This window comes from Pistacia vera, unplaced genomic scaffold (genome assembly GCF_008641045.1).
Source record: "Pistacia vera cultivar Batoury unplaced genomic scaffold, PisVer_v2 Contig530, whole genome shotgun sequence".
Lineage (NCBI taxonomy): Eukaryota > Viridiplantae > Streptophyta > Magnoliopsida > Sapindales > Anacardiaceae > Pistacia > Pistacia vera.
In genome coordinates this window covers 111013-124959 of record NW_022196369.1, presented here as the reverse complement: position 1 = coordinate 124959, position 13947 = coordinate 111013, and the positions used below count along the sequence as shown (strand labels likewise).

The following is a 13947-nucleotide window of genomic DNA, read 5'->3' as shown; positions in this document are numbered from 1 at the left end:
CTGGGCTTGCTTGATTTGGAACGATTCATTTACTGGGCTTGCTTGATTCACTTTGCTGTCTAGTTAGTTTCTCTTCAATGGTTCTGCTTTTGCCTATTTATGTAGAAAAAATGAACAATATTTGAAGGATTTTATTTCAGAGAGTCCGAGACCAAGCAAATTGAAATGACAGTAACATTTAATCAGATTCTGTCATACTGAAGACAATTATGTCTCTACTTTTTCCTTTAACAAAGAAATATTTCTTCAGAAGACCCTCTCTGGTAAACCCAGCTTTCTCCAGCACCTTTTGTGAAGCTTTATTTTCGGCGAAAACCAAACCTTCAACCCTGTCCAAATACTTCAACTCCTTGAACACACATGAAATCACCATCCTAACTGCCTCTGTTGCTATACCTTTTCCCCAGTACTTTGCACTCAGAGCATATCCTATCTCTCCCCTCCGTTGATCTTTCCCTATACCTGGCATCACGTAAATCGACCCAATCGGACGGTCTTCGATACAGATAGCTCTGTACCAAGGATGAGACCAAATCACTTCTTTGAGGAAGTCCAAGGCATCATCCCTAGAGGTAAATGTGTTCCATCTGCAATAGCATGTTACATTATCATCCCCTGCCCATCCCATAAAATCATCAACATCACATAATTTGAAGGGGCGAAGAGTGATTTCTACAGATTTTAACATGCTCTCAATATGAGAACTGAATATGGCAAGGCTCAAATATATAGGCAGAGCATTTGGGTCATTACTCTCAGTAGCTAAACTTTCAATTCACAAAGGCAAGTGGATGGGGCCAAAGCTAAACTTTCAGATAAGTTGGTTTGACTCAGATTTAGCCAGATTGCATGAATCTATGTTCAATTAATCTATGTCCACTGGAATGCAGTTGTAAACTAAAACGTCATCACTTTTAATATTAAACCCTGCAAGTTGCTCCAAAAGATAAACATGTTGTAATAACAGTTGTGTACATCAACTAAAATACTAATTGTTCATCATTTTTTTTTTTTTTTTAATATAGTGTAGAAACTTTTTTTTTCCTTCTCGCAAAGCTGAGTTCGAAATTGGAGCCCTTTCAAATCTTTTTTTTTTTTAACTTTTTTTTTTTTTTAAAATCAGAGTGTTGGTGTCAATTTATGCATATTTCAATCAATCCTTAGGGCCACTAAATATCCTACAAATGCAATGTTCTAGATAATTCACAAATGTGGTAGATCAACCGCTTAGGGTTGCCCTTTCCAAATCTTACTATCATTGGGAAAAGGTTGAATACATTCCTGTACAAATCAGTACTTAAGACATCTATGTTTGAAGTTTGGTAGGAGTATCTGGTGCAAGAAAACTATAGATAAACAAATCCCTTAATTTTTCCCTTCATATAACAGTATTTCTTCAACAGACCCTCCGAAGAAACCCAGAGTTCTCTAATACTCTCTGAAAAGCTTTATTTTTTCATAGTGTTATAATTAATTACGATTTATTAATTATTAAAGATAAAATATATAAATATATCTAAAGAATTTGAGTAAAATTTCCTCAAAGATTATCTTAAAATTTCCTTCAGATTAACAGCAAATGACAGATATTGTAAAAAAAGCTATCAAATATTTTGTTTGCCTCTGCAGTACGCTGTCAGAAAATCCTTGAATTTAAAACTAAAACAAGCATTTATAATAATTAAAGGAATAAAAAATAAGATGTCACTTGAAGTTTTAAGTAAACAAAAAAAATCATAAATAATCATCAGAGACATCAACAGTTATGATTGAAGGACTCTCCATGTAAAGATAATGGGAACTTATAAAAGTGAAGACCAGAAGATCAGATCATAGGGTGTCAAAAAAGTTTCACAAATTGTTAAGAGCGAACTGATTCCCTGTTTGTTTAACAAAGTGTTATGTGTAAACACTGTTTGTTTAATTCCCTGTGAAATCGTTTACTTGTAAAGACTGATAGCATTCTCTAATTTCCAAACCTCTTTGGATTATCAATTTCAACAACCAATTAGCTTCCTACATCTTCCTCTCCTTGCAAAGGCCACTGATCATTGTATTATATGTCAGCACATCAGGCTGCAAACCTTGATCCACCATCTCTTCGTGTATCCTATGTGCAATACTGGTATTCCCTGTTCTACACAATCCCTTAATCAAAGTCCCATATGTAATCACGTTAGGCCTAACCCCAAACACAGCCATTTTCTTCAGAAACTCCATAGCCTCCGCACCTGTCTTCTCTAAACACAAACCTTTAATAAAAGAACTAAAGGTCACAGCATCTGGGTTAAAACCCTGCCTTAAAATCCTCCCAAAAACAACAAAACCTCGACCCACATTACAAAAGCAATTAATCAAAATATTCAAAGTAAAAAGATCTGGCAACAACCCCATTGAATCCACTCGCTTGTAAAGCAAATTAACATCTTCATAAAACTTTTTCTTAGCCAGTGCTCCAAACAGCCGCTTGAATAATGAAATTGGTGGTTTGGGTTGCATATGAATCATGTATCCAAAGAAATATCATGCTTCATCAAGAGTGACATTACCTTCCTTACAATCGTTTTGGAGGAATTTCTCAAGCTGGGTTACTTTAAATACTAAATCTTGTGTAACAGTAGTAGTCACTTTACCTTGTTTTATGAATGAAGAAGGAGAAGAAGAAAAACGACGAATCAAGCTTCTGAGCACCATTTCAGTAGCGCCGTTTGTGGCTTATCTGGGGTTCAAAACGGGCTTAGTCTTTTAAGGCAGGGTTTGCTAAACATAGGGCTTGAGGGTTTTGGGTATCTTGTATTTTTCGGGGGAACTAGAATTATACAGTATAAGTTCTTGAAAAAAGAAATTGAAACCGAAACCGTACAGTATAGGTTTTTAAATTCAAGGAACTGGAACCTAAAATGCAGGTTCCGATTCATTTCCTGGGTACCCTATAAAAAATAATTACCCTTCTACTAGTTTAAAAAATGACAAAAATACTTTAAAAGTTTATAAATACACCCTTAACAAATTTCGATTACTCATTTATTTGTGTCCAATGTGGCTCATAAATCCTCAAATTTCTAGACAACACTTGAATTCAATCAATTCATCACATTTCACATAAAATTCCTCAATCAAAACTAAAATACAAACAATTAATTAAATAATTATACTATAAATATATAATTTAATATTACAATTAATTAAATTTCTAATCATTTAATTAAGTATTGTACTAATGTTTATAACGGAATATTATAATTAATTAAGTAATCATACTATAAATTTTTAATTATTTAATTAAATAATGTACTAATGTAATAAATTACTAATGTTTATAATGTAATGTTATAGGTTTATAATTAATTAAATAATCATTTAACTGTGTAATGTTATAATTAATTAAGTAATTGTAATATAATGTAATGTTATAATTAATTAAGTAATTGTTTAATTATAATGTAATGTTTTAATTAATTAAATTTCTAATCATTTAATTAAGTATTGTGGAAATTATTAATGTTTAGAATACAATGTTATAATTAATTAAGTAATCATTTAATTATGTAATGTTATAATTAATTACGTGATCAAACTATAATATAATGTTATAATGAATTAAATAATCATATTATAAATCTTTAATGTAATATTATAATTAATTAAATTTCTAATAATTTAATTAAGTATTGTACTAATGCTTATAATGAAATGTTATAATTAATTAATTAAGTAATCATTTGTTTATAATATAATGTTATAATTAATTACGTAATTATACTATAAATTTATAACGTAATGTTATAATTAATTAAATTTCTAATCATTTAATTAAGTGTTGTACTAATGTTTATAATGAAATGTTATAATGAATTAAGTAATCATATTATAAATCTTTAATGTAATATTATAATTAGTTAAATTTCTAATAATTTAATTAAGTGTTATACTAATGTTTATAATGAAATGTTATAATTAACTAAGTAATCATTTGTTTATAATGTAATGTTATAATGAATTAAGTAATCATATTATAAATCTTTAATGTAATATTATAATTAGTTAAATTTCTAATAATTTAATTAAGTGTTATACTAATGTTTATAATGAAATGTTATAATTAACTAAGTAATCATTTGTTTATAATGTAATGTTATAATTAATTAAATTTCTAATTATTTAATTAAGGAATGTACTAAATTATTAATAATGTTATAAACTTATAATTAATTAAGTAATCATTTAACTATAATATAAATATGTAATTATATACTTAGAACTTGATAATTGAAGTAAATACCTAAATATTATATTATTATTCAATCAAATATACTATTTTATTCAAATATAATTCTTTAATAATATTAAAACACTTTTAATTGGTCCTAATTTCAATTATATACTTAATTAATTAAAACTTTAATATTAATATATTATAATATATTAAAATTTTTTATATGGTGTAGTTTATATGTAGTAAGATAATTGTATATTTATTTAATTAAGTTATTGTAAAAATTTAACTTTTTCCATTAAAAATTTTTTTGTATGTAAAATTACATGGGCCCCCATTTTTCACAAATATTTCATTTCAGCCTAGATTCCAAAACAGGGTACCCATTGCAGGCTCCAAGCCGGGTACCCACTACATGTTCTTTTTTCTAGGTTCTGGTTCTAATTCTGGTTCCTCCACATGTAGGAACCGAAACCGAAACCGAAACCGCACAGTATCGATTCCAAAAAAATGAAACCGAAACCTACCTGCACAGTGTCGGTTCTGGGTAGGTTTCGATTCTACCCACTATACGTGCTCACCGCTAGCTAAACATTCATCTTTCCTTTTTATATACATTTTTATAATAATTAAAATTTAAAATGGGGCTTAATAGAGAATAGGTGGGGGCTATTTAGTATCACTCATCATTAATTTTTTTTTAAATTAATATCAATTACACCTTAATATTGAAATGAATGTAAAAATGCATATTGAATGGAAAATTTTAATATTTAATAACTAATTTATAAAAATGTGTATGAAAAATAATTAATTTGTTTTTTTTTTTTTTTTTTTGGGTGAATAGAGATGTCCAAGCTAGCATGCGTGTACCTCAACTAATTTCCCAGGACTCTAAAGTGAGTAGCTAAGTAAATCCCCTCAGTGACCACCCGATCACTCTTATTAGTGCTTAAGGGGACTCGAACTGTCACCCTTATTAGTGGTTAGGGGGACTTGAACTTAAGAACCTATGTTGAACTTCTTTGCTATTTTACTATCAAGTCACCCAGTGGTGGTTAATAATTAATTTGTTTTAAAGCATATTATGGTGTCATTTTTTTAGAGATGTTATCGTCCATACTAATCGAGGAATGCACCAAGTTTGTAAATATACATTGAAAGATACAATGACGGATTACTTTGTCCCTGTTAGGTATGGACCAAAGTAAACCTGAATACACTTAAATGTATTTGTTATCCACTGATATAAAAGTAAATGAATAATCTTGAATACAATTAAACGTTATTATTGTCCATTTGGGAGTTGTTCAAATTGCTCTTGACAAACATGATATATGGAAAATTGGTGTATGTCCAGTCATAATTAAATTTCTCATATCATTGGCTGTAATGTATAAGAAATTTAACATCATTTTTTTTTTTTTTTGGGTACCGGGTGTCTGGGCTAACTTGCGCGTATTTAATTAATCTTGAGGTTATTGAACACCCTATAAATCCAAACAACCAAGTAAACTACAATTTATGGAAGTGACTCCAATGTTTAACTTAAAACTCAAGAGAGAAAACTTTCTAACCGTCGACCAACCCTTGAGGTTAATTTAACTATCCATACTTGCTTCTAACTTGGAAAAGAAAAGCCATGTTGGTACTTGTTTATTGAAGTTCCTTTTCTCCACATTTCTTCTTTACTTAAAAGTCAAACTCTTGGTCATCCTTTCCAGTGTTATACACAATGTGTGACATTATAAAAGTTAGTTGCGTGATTTGATTCCTGGAACATTTTATAGGCTGAAAACAAAGATGCTACTGGGCATCAATGTCTGTCAATTGATTTTATTGATTGTGATTCTTAATACTATATTTGGATGAATACTCGTTTGTGTATTATCAATTCTCTATTCTGATGGCCTGCCCTTTTTATTTTGGAAATAGGTATGATCACTGCTCTCGATCAAAGATGGCAAGTCGCTCGCCTTGTGCGAGGCGTGAATGGGACAGGGACGGATTTATTCCCCGATCTTGGGGACAGGACCAGTGAACGATAAGATTACCCTTACATATTTCATAATCACAAATACCCTCCCTATATACCCATTTTTCCACACAACCATGACCTAACCCTAAACCTCCACACTAGTGCCGTCCTCCGCCTCTCACCGCCACTGCTCCAAGGTGATTTTTGTTCGCCTGTTTTCCTTCGTTCTCCAGTTCTCCTTCTCTCTCTTTTCCTTGGACGGATTTTTCGTTCTTCATCGCTATCGTCTTTACATTTTCGGTAAATCATGCTTATTTTATTTTTTGTGTTCTTGAATATTTGTTTTTATAGCTAACAACTTTGGTTTACTTTGTCGTTTGTGTTTGTTTTTTTTCTTTTTGTGCTTTTTTTCTTTTTCAATCTTTGGTAGGTTGCTTTACTATGAGCTTTGAGGCTTCATTTTTTTACTACACTTTCAGTAGCCGACTTTTGATTTTTTTTCTGTTTTGTGGTTGTGCTTGATTTACACCCTTTCATTTGTACTAGTGGTTCAATATTTCGTCTTTTCTTACTATTTTTGATATGCTCTGTCCGTACGTTTTTTTATTTGAATAAAGTTGGCTCGTTCACTCCCTTGTTGCCCCCTTTCTAGATGTTTCTTTTTTTGTAGGTATGATTTTCGTCTCCTTGTTTGATCTTTCTTCCTCTTATCTTTTTGGGAAAGGGAAAAATGCTTAATAAGAGGTGGTTTGAGCTGCCGTTAGGTTTTGGTCCTTAGCACATGTTAATGTGGAGGATAGCTGGCAGCTCATTCTGATGGTGGTGCTGATTCATGTTTTCACTATAACAAAGTGTTTTCTATGGATTCCAAGTTCGGCTTCACTCCTTTGTTGAAGAAAGAAACCTGGTTGGTTTGTCTTGCTCAAATCGGCGAATTGCTAACACTCTTGAGAGCTTATTTTTTTCATAACGATGCCTGCAGCCTTAACACATCAGGAAGTCCTGAAAATTTCATCGCAATTTTCACTGCCCTGGTGGCGATTCCCTGCCCCCAGTACTTCCCAGCTAAGCATACCCAATATCAGCCCTAAACCTGTCATCGCCTGATCCGAAAAGATGGAGACGAATCCGACATATTGATCACGCCAAGGGTGGGGGATGCGTTTATCCTTGATGTAAGTCAAAGCTTCTCCTTGGAGGTAAAAGTGCTCCAACCGATGAATTTTGTCACTTGATCATCACCAGCCCACAACATGAGATCATCAACATATATCAACTTGAATGGACGAGAGTGATGCTTGATAATCAATCTCCATTGCACTATTAGATGATAAAAAACGATCAAAATGTAGTAGTTGGATTAATGGTTAAAACCAACTTTAGGATATTATGCAGAAGAGTGTGTTAAATATCACCGCGGCCTCTCTCGTTACCAAGATCTCCACTTGTTTCCCAAGTATTTATATCTTTGTCACGTTCAGGCAAGAAAATTGATCATAAATTTTATGATTCCCTCTAATTATTTGATATGTTAATCCAATTAACAAAGTTGTAAGACCGATTTTATATATAAAAAAAGAGTATGTCACAGAAGCAAATAAATGCGGATCTTCTTTGGTTTTTTTTCTTTTTTTGGTGAAGCCTCTGGTCTCCCCATACTCGTAGGTATGAATTAATCTCTATCAGGGCTCGGGTAAGTACCCGACCGCAAGATGCTTCCAGTGTAATTTGAACCCCTAACATTGCAGGATCTCCTTTGTGTTGATAATTAGTTTATTAGCGTGTCTCCTAAGCTTTATTAAAACAATCTGGGCAGTCCTTGAAAGCTTCATTAACTGCAATTTTCACTGCCCTATGGCAATTCTCTGATCCCATTACTTGGCAGCTATACATACCCTATCGAATCTCTGCACCTGTCAATGCCGGATCTGGAGAGATAGAAACGAATCCGATCCAATGGTCATGAATGCATATGATCTCGCGAAGGGTGGATGCATACCTCCTTTATGTAAGTGAAGTGAAAGTTTGTATTGTGATGGATCTCATCACTTGATCATAACCTGCCCAAAACATGAAATCATCAATATATACAGATAAATACACATACACAATCACTCCAATTTTACATTTAATTAAAACTCAGGTGTTCATACATTCTTGTACAAATTGAACTCAAGACATCTGATCTTGAGTTCTGCTTGGAGAATCTGGTGCTAGAAACTATAGATATACAAATCCCTTAATTTGCCCTTTATATAACTATATTTCCTCAACGACCCTCCTGATGGAACCCAGCTTTCTCTAACACCCTTTGAGAAGCCTTATTTTCTACAAACGTATGCCTGCAACCTTAACACATCAGGGAAGTCCTTGAAAACTTCAAAGGGCAATTTTCACAGCCCTGGTGGCAATCCCCTACCCCATACTTCACAGCTATAGCATACCCAATATCAGCCCTACACCTGTCACCGCCAGATCCAGGAAAGATCGAAACGAATCCGATCGATGGTCATCGATGCATATTGATCTACGCCAGGGTGGGGGAAGCATACATCCTTGATGTAAGTCAACGCTTCTTCTCTTGAAGTGAAGTGTTCCATCTGATAAATTTCATCACTTGATCATCACCCGCCCACACCATGAAATCATCAACATCTGTTAACTTGAATGGACGCAGAGTGAGGCTTGATAAATCAATCTCAGTCTCCATAGCACTATAGAAGTAACTATAATTGATCAAATGATGAATTAGTGCCAAGTTTGTTATTGGGTTAAAGGATTACTTGGTATCAATTTTACTATTATTTATATCTTTGTCATGTAACTACCCATTAAGCAAGAATGGTCATAAATTTTATAATCCCTCTAATTAGTTATATATTAATACACATGACACTTATATTATATATATATATAGGTATGAGTGTCACGCAGCTTACATACACCTCATTTAGTCTTCAGGATCATAAACTACCGATTGAGTAAGAGTTCCAGTGACCATCACTATTAGCAATTTGGGACTCAAACTCAGAGAGACATGTTAGATCCTCCTTGCTGTTTCTTAACAAGGCGACTAAAACTTGGAAGACCATGCTCGATTCTCCTTTGCTCTTTTACTATTAGGTCACCCAATGATGGTTCAAACTTCTTAACTTGTGACAAAATTTTGGAATTGTAGTAGACTTATCCTATACACAAAAGGCAGTTTTATAGTTCAAGTATAATTTGGCGTTGCCATAGGCTTTCTTATGTTTTTTACAAGTTGTAACACAAATTTGGTGTAGAAAGAGCCATTGTATCAATTTTCTGGTGATCCCAACTCTCATAAATGATTTCCCAAATGTTTCCCATATCAATAAAGATAGGCCGACAAACTCTTTTCACTAATTCTCTCTCACAAACGCGACATGGTAGCTTGCAATTGGTCAGGTGGGACCCATTGGTTGGCAAACGGGATCTATTGTGAGTTGACTAATTGCTAGCTGCCACATCGCGTTTGTAAGAGAAAATTAGTGAGAAGGGTTTGTGAGTGTAGTATTCCCCTTCCAATATTAGAATACCATATTTTAGATTTAAAATTATAAGAGTTTATTTTTTAATGCTTTTATTTTTTAATGCTTACTAACACCGGTCAACGAATGTCTGATAGAGAATTCGACACATAAACTCAGCCTAGAAATTGAGCATTTCAATTCTGCAAGTTGCTATAACCTTGGACAGTTCAGACAAATGAAATATTGGCCAAAACAAATAGGCATTATATATTTTTTATCAATTCAATCACTAGTAAATTACACACATAATCTAATTTAAAACTGTTGATGCTTGATTTTTGACACCAACTATTTGCACATGCAAAGTGCTAAGTTGACTTAGAAATTACACGTGAACAGGAAATGAAATAAATAAAATGGGAGATGATTTTTAAAGTGGTTCGGATGCTCGAAGCAAATCCTATGTCCACCGCTTTTTTATAAATAAGAGATTACAATCAGGTCGCATGTAGCAATCAGATAATAAAAATACATATAGGGAGAGTAAGCATTTTTTGTTATCAGAATCCCGACAATGAGAGGGGAGCCCTCTATTTATAGTAAGAGGTTTCTGGGTAATGATTTCAAGTCTGCAAGCGGGTAGTTGCCGTACAATTCCTACAATGCTTCCCATTGACTGATTGTATAGCAGATACCCTTAAATTGCACAGGGCTTGGGCAGGTGGGCGACTTCTAGCCACTCACTAGCCAAATCTTTACCTACCAAGTTGATGACAGCCATACTCCTTCCGTCCTTGGACAATGTGATAGCGCTTGAGCGACACAAAGCCTTCCTGAACTCTGATTAGACATGATTTCTTAGGCATAAAATAAGCCCCCTAGTTCTTAAGGTTCAAGGTTTGAACCTTGAGAACTTCATGATTATGCCATGATTTGTCTTGTTCTGAGGAATGCTTGCATAATTGCTTGAACCGTGAGTGGAGAACTGCTGAAATAACATAAGGTTCACGGTCTAACTTGACCAGCAAACTGAGTGGAGGTTGCAGTGTGGAACTTCAAGCATTTGCACAAGCGACCTGAGGTGATTTTCCCTTAAAGGTTCAGCGACCTAGGGTCAGATCCTGCTGAGTGTTATACCAACGTGCTTTGAAATTTATCCATTACTCGCAACCTGAAAATACTTTGAATATTTTTGCTGAAAACCAGAAGTCACTTCACTTCGAGCTCAATGCATGAAGAAGAATGTTTCATTCGAACGATCTCTTCAGATGTTATCTATTGCGCTTAACAGCTGGCCTGGTCAATAAAGTAAGATTTATCTGAAAGATGTGTCTTTGCTCAATAAGTATCAGCCATGAGCATTAAATGCAAGCCATGCTGAAACAACATTCTCTTTTAAAGCATTAAATGTGGATGAGGGCGCATTTAATGGGGGGGAGATAACCACGTCGACGTTTGGTGTCTCCAATGGAGGGAAACGTCGATTGATCTCTATGAAGCGAGAATGTTACTCTTCATGAGGATGGCGACATGTGGTCACGTCCAACGGCCAAAAATGCATCCCACCCAAACGTCGCTTTCATAGGAAGCCAAACATCGCTTTCTTCCTTATAAAACCCTAAGCCCACTTCAAGCTTTTCATAGAAATCTAATCTTCAAAGAGAAAAATAAAGTTTTTGCACTCAAGAAACCAGTTCATCCTTCTTCCAATTGATGCACACTCACCGTTATGATAGAGTGTTCGTCCCCAGCAACCAAGAGGTAAGGAAAACTCTTCCATTTCTTCTTTTCATTTTTGTCAAAGACTCGGTCTTTTACAGCAATGGTGGGTATGAATGTCTAGTAAACTTACATGATGCACATTCTTGGATAGTGTTAAAAAAGGAATACTCTTAAGAGTTAAAAACCTAGGGCACAAATCTTTGGAACCCATTCTCAAGGATGTTTAGGGTTTTTAGGGGTTAAGGAAGGAAAATTAGGGTTTCTTTTACTCTTTCAAGTCGTCGTATGAAACACTGTGTACAGAGACTGAGTTACCTCTATGTGTTGCACCTTTTCAAACTGTTGGAGCAATGGATGTTTCAGAAATGAGAGTAGCCGAAGGAACAAGCTTGCAACCCTCGAGCACCTCAGCAAGACCTGGACAGGCAGTACTATCAGTAGCCATTACAGACGAGATTTAAAAAGCGGTAGACCAATTCACGATCAACGTAAATGTCTACCAGCACTGATCGCACACCACTCAAGACCCTCAAGAGGGAATGTTGTGATCTTAGAAACAATCTTCAGATGCGGGGTGACGATACCCTTTCACCCATTTATCAAGTCGATCCTCGACCACTTTGAGATCGCATTCAATTGATGCCCAATGCGTATATGATAGTAATTGCTATGCATATCGCATGCTGCAAACACGAATTTGGCGAGCTAACAGCGTTGGAACTCGCATGCTCACACTATCTAAAGAAAAGCAAGGACAAAGATTCTTTTTACCTCTCGAAGCAATCTACGATCGAGGGAGGGATATTTGGTTACCTTAACAATGTTGGGGCTTATGACACCATATATTTCTTCTTCGAGTATAATGACGTTTGTAAATTTAGAGAGTCGAGTAGGTTTTCCCTTTTAATTTCCAAACTGACTATCCTTTCCTCTGACCATTGCCAACCTGCGAAAGTACAGTTTTTTCAGCCCCGAGGTATCTTTGGAAGCTCTAGCCTATAAGTATCTTCATATCCAGAAGAACTTTTGGCCTTGTATCAAAGATGACTTTTTCGCTAACACATTTTCATGGCGTGCAGCGACCATGCCACCAAGGATTTTGAAGCCACCGACAAAGACTGGGGTTTTTGTATTCCCCCAATTCAACCCGAGTGGGCCAGCCGAAGCGACCCTTGATGCCATCCCAATAGGAGGGATGTGGATTGGCATTGAAAGGCAACCATCCACGGAGCGACGGGAAGAAGCTCCTTAGCCCGTGGCTGCTCGTGCCACGAAACAAAAAACCATGGGCTAGAAGACCAAAAAAAGAAAACAACTACCCACCGAGGATGAATTGGAATCAGAGCTAGAAGGCTTAAGGGTGCTGCCAAAAAGAACTTAGCCTTACCCCATCATTTGCTCGAAAATTTCCCCGAGGGGTGCCCTCGGCACTTCGGTGGCCCCTGAGAGCTTGCGTAAGGGAGAGGGAGCGACAACGCTGCCCAGAGGAGAGTGGGAAAGAACGAGTCGAAGATGTACCTGCCCCTTTCGGGCCAGACTCGTCTGTGCTAGATTCCCTTGGGTAATTGTCGGAGTACTTGCAGCTGGTAATGTACACCCTATTGGAATGCTAACTTGCTGTGGCCTTCGAGGAGTTCGTGGCTGCCCGACCTACCGATCTGGTAGCTACAGCACTCCAGCTGCACAATTAGGTAAAACAGCTTGTTCTCTTCGAGAACTTTTTAATACCAGCTGCTTCTTTAACTTTTTTATGATTTTAAGAAAAGGAAACTAACTTTTGTCTCTTTTCCCGTCTAGTCCTTACTCGTCCTGACTGTAGCCGAATAGAAGATCGACATGAACTCTGCTGGTAGACTCTCTGAGCTGAAGCAGGAGAATGTCAAGCTGAAGCAAGATCTCGTGATCGTGGATGTGAGGCAAAAGCAGTTCGCGTCCAGACTAATCAGTACCTAGCAGAGAGAGATTTGGCTCTTCGGACTACAAACTTTCAGAAGGTCAAGCTCGAAAAGAGAGACGGGGACAACAAGGAGCTCTAACGGACGATGGTAAGGCTCACCAAAAAGCCGAGTGAGTAAGAGAAAGAGCTGAAGGTTAGCACCGATCACGCAAAGGCGATGGAGGAGAATCGAGCTCAGTTGTGGGATAACTCCAAGAAACAAAAGATGACGATGGAGGCGGACCTTGAGCTACTTTAGGGGTGAGTCGCTTCATTGACCAAGCAGATGAAGCAACAAAACCTCGAGCTCGAGAGGAAGGATGCTCACTGGGCAATACAAGCTATTTATAGCTTGCGGTCGAGGAACCTAGAGATGGACATCTCCCACCTTTCGGACAAATACTAGTCCATTCTTGTTTCCACACTTTAAGCTGAAGAGGTCGAGCAATAGGAGGAACAAGAACCTCCTCGAAAGATGATCAGCCCAAAAAGAACATTCTTAAAGATCGGGCGGATGATCTGGAGGTCGACAATCATCTAGAGGATTGGGAGGTCGCGCCCGGGGGGGCTGGAAAAGAAGACCAATGATCACTCTCTTTTC

At 36.0% G+C, this 13947-nt stretch overlaps 1 protein-coding gene and 1 pseudogene across 1 annotated transcript; both read right to left on the bottom strand.

Annotated features, from left to right (window-relative positions):
- Positions 1-178: 178 nt before the first annotated feature.
- On the bottom strand, positions 179-688 carry LOC116107246 (uncharacterized N-acetyltransferase p20-like). Its single transcript, XM_031393542.1, has one exon. The coding sequence runs from the start codon at positions 686-688 to the stop codon at positions 179-181; it is 510 nt and encodes a 169-aa protein (XP_031249402.1).
- A 7719-nt stretch (positions 689-8407) lies between these two features.
- LOC116107245 lies at positions 8408-8904 on the bottom strand (annotated as a pseudogene).
- Between the last annotated feature and the right edge of the window lie 5043 nt (positions 8905-13947).